The sequence below is a fragment of the Stenella coeruleoalba genome (genome assembly GCF_951394435.1).
Source record: "Stenella coeruleoalba genome assembly, chromosome: 4".
NCBI classification, from domain to species: domain Eukaryota; kingdom Metazoa; phylum Chordata; class Mammalia; order Artiodactyla; family Delphinidae; genus Stenella; species Stenella coeruleoalba.
In genome coordinates, this window is record NC_137149.1 from 54816301 (window position 1) to 54819833 (window position 3533).

Below are 3533 nucleotides of genomic sequence, written 5' to 3' on the forward strand. Positions count from 1 at the left end.
TTCAAGGAATTACAGAGTCCTCGCTTATGAAAAATATGTGATAATGTTTTGGAAAATAATACAGAGCTTGTAAAAATGATGGTTGCCACTCTTCTTTCCCAAGTCTTTTCAAATATTGTTAACATAAATGCACCCCACTCCTTCCAGATGAATTTGGACTCAGCCACAGTTCATACAATACCACATCTTGCACATTGGTACTGGGCTTGAAATCTTTGGCTTGAATCTGTTACAAACATGACTGTATCACCTTAGGTATTGGCATACTATTCTCCCTATCTTCTGGAGAGATTGAAATGTGTAACAAAAGACTTAAGTGGTAATAATAAATTTTTGAAGACAGAGTCAGAGGAAGAGTTAAATTGAATATTTTGTGAAGACTGATGAATGAAAAATCATAATGATTTATTGCAAGGTAGGAAGAACTTGTCCAGCTGAGGACCAATTGAGTGAATGCCTAAGGAGATGTGTAACGAATTCTTCTATAGTATATTGAACACAGGAAAAGGAAAAACAAAATTTACAAATATTTTTTGATAACCATGAGATATGATCTATGTGAGGAATTTATTTTATATATATACACATAGGTTTATCTCATGTAATACTCTGAACAACCTGTGTATTATTTGGCAGACATCCTTTGAGGTCTTGAATGTCTGATAAAAACCAAACAGATAAAAATTCTAAGGGCGAAAATCAGTAAACAAGCAAAATCAATTAATATAATATACAATACATGAGAGTTTAATAAGTACTTTGGAGAAATAATAGAGAAAAAAGATAATTGATGCTTGTGTTAGTGGGACATGAAAATTTTTAAAGTGTGCTGTACTGCATACATCTATTAGCATGGATGATTAATTTTCTTCTCCTATTGTGCATCTCTGTACAATAGCATCTAGAAAGCTAAAAATTACATTTCCCAAACATCCTTGAAACTAAAATTCTGGGTACAAAAAATGGACCAATTTGGTGCATTTGGGTGAGCTTCGTAAGGGAGAAATGAGGTGAAGACCATTTCTCTGCAGAGTCTTTGCTCTTTTCTAAGGAAAAATTATGGTTACAAAGTTCTAGATTTAGTCATCAATTTCATTCCTGTGTATCAAGAGTTGTAGTGGAAGCTGAATTCTAGGAGGCATTTCTAAAATCATAGACTACAGCCTACTTCCTCAGTCTCTCAAATTGTTTTTTCTAAACTTATTTCCATGTATTAAATCCTTTTCTGAGTGTGTGTGTGGGAGGGATAAATTGGGAGATTGGGATTGACATATATGCACTACTATATATAAAATAGATAACTAATAAGAACTTACTGTATAGCACAGGGAACTCTGCTCAACACTCTGTAATGGCCTATGTGGGAAAAGAATCTAAAAAATAAAGAAAAAAAGAATGGATATGTTTATATGTATAACTGATTCACTAGGTTGTACAGCAGAAACTAACACAACATTGTAAATCAAATCTACTCCAGTAATTTTTTTTTTTAAAATCCCTTTCTGTTTAAATATTTAAATTGGTTGTCTTGAGTACTACAGGACATTAACAAAGGCCCCACTGAGAAGATGACTTGTGATCAAAGACTATGTGGATATGTGAGAAAGAGCTCTCCAAGAAGATGGAACAACAAGGACCAAGATCCTGAAGTAAGAGAACACCTGACATATTCAACAACCAAGAGAGTCTGAGGGACCAGCAAAAAATGAGCTATATATATATATATATATATATATATATATATATATATATATATATATATATATATATATATATGAGATGAATGTAATTTTTCATGAAGAAGGCTAAATATTGACAAGATATAAGTTCTTCCCAACTTGACCTATAGATTCAATACAATCCCAATCAAAATCCTAGCAAATTATTTTATGAATATTAACAAATCAGTTCTAAAGCTTATATAAAGAAGCAAAAGATCCAGTATTGGAGGAGTAGAATAAAGTTAGAGAACTGACACTACCCAACTTCAAGACTTACTATAAAGTTACAGTAATCAAGACAGTATAGTATTTGTGAAAGAGTAGAAAAATAGATCAGTGGAACAGAATAGAGAGCACAGAAATAGACCCACATAAATTTATTCCACTGATCTTTGACAAAGAACCAAAAGTGATACAATGGAGCAAAGATAGTCTTTTCTATAAATGTAACAATTGGACATGCACATATGAAAAAAAGAACAAAAACAGAATCTAGACACAGACTTTATACTCTTTACAAAAATTAACTCTGGAGTTTTCCCCAGCTTTGGGTGGTGGCTGCTGCTGGGCTCCGGCTTCACAACGGCGGAGGGCAAGGCGGCGTGGACAGTGGCCCCGGCACCCCTCGCCCCGCCACCCGCAGCCGCGCGCCCGCCCGCCCGCCGCGCTCCGAGCTCTCCGCTCTTCGCCTCAGTGCCCGGCCACCGCTGCTGCGGCCCAGAGAGCAGCCCAGATGCAGGCCATCAAGTGTGTGGTGGTGGGAGACGGAGCTGTAGGTAAAACTTGCCTCCTGATCAGTTATACGACCAATGCCTTTCCTGGAGAGTATATCCCCACTGTCTTTGACAACTATTCCGCCAATGTTATGGTGGATGGAAAACCGGTGAATCTGGGCTTGTGGGATACAGCTGGACAAGAAGATTATGACCGATTACGTCCCCTATCCTATCCGCAAACGGATGTATTCTTGATTTGCTTTTCTCTTGTGAGTCCTGCATCATTTGAAAATGTTCATGCAAAGTGGTACCCTGAAATGCGACACCACTGTCCCAACACTCCTATCATTCTGGTGGGGACGAAACTTGATCTGAGGGATGATAAAGACACGATTGAGAAACTGAAGGAGAAGAAGCTGACACCCATCACCTACCCGCAGGGCTTGACCATGGCCAAGGAGATTGGTGCCGTCAAATACCTGGAGTGCTCGGCACTCACGCAGCGAGGTCTTAAGATGGTGTTTGATGAAGCTATCCGGGCGGTTCTCTGCCCGCCCCCCGTCAAGAAGAGGAAGAGAAAATGCCTGCTGTTGTGAATGTCCGGGCCCCTCCCGCCTGTCCCTGTCCCCCAGGACCCTTTGTACGCTTTGCTCAAACGGTGGAGCCTTCGCACTCAATGCCAAGTTTTTGTTACAGATTAGTTTTTCCATAAAACCGTTTTGAACCAATCAGTAATTTCTAGGTTTTGTTTGTTTAAAGTGTAAGAGTTCAAACTTTCACATCCTATTAAAGTTTAGCCCTAAGATGACGAGCTTCCTTAAAGCCTTATTTCTCAAAGCCCCTATTCTTGCTCAGATTAAGAGTTGCCAAAATACCTTGTGAACTAAGTTGCATTGTTGGGCTAAGAACTCTAAGCACTAAACTGTTCAAAGACATTTGTTTGGAAGAGACTAGCTTCTGAGGCAGGAGATGCAGACGCTCGCTAATGAGTCTCAGACGCGAAGAGCAGTACAGCCTCCTTCCTGAAACGTTGCCATTTAATGCATCCTGTTTTACCAGCCCACGTTCACTACCTAACACTGTACTGTACATCATA

At 38.9% G+C, this 3533-nt stretch overlaps 1 protein-coding gene across 1 annotated transcript; it reads left to right on the plus strand.

Annotated features, from left to right (window-relative positions):
• The first annotated feature begins 2228 nt into the window (after positions 1-2228).
• LOC307186198 (ras-related C3 botulinum toxin substrate 1-like) lies at positions 2229-3158 on the plus strand. The gene has a single exon (XM_079921060.1). The coding sequence runs from the start codon at positions 2455-2457 to the stop codon at positions 3031-3033; it is 579 nt and encodes a 192-aa protein (XP_079777186.1). The 5' UTR covers positions 2229-2454; the 3' UTR covers positions 3034-3158.
• Positions 3159-3533: the final 375 nt, after the last annotated feature.

Bases quoted from the DNA above. Each gene is read 5' to 3' on its own strand.
- LOC307186198 (XM_079921060.1), top strand. From the start codon at position 2,455: ATGCAGGCCATCAAGTGTGTGGTGGTGGGAGACGGAGCTGTAGGTAAA.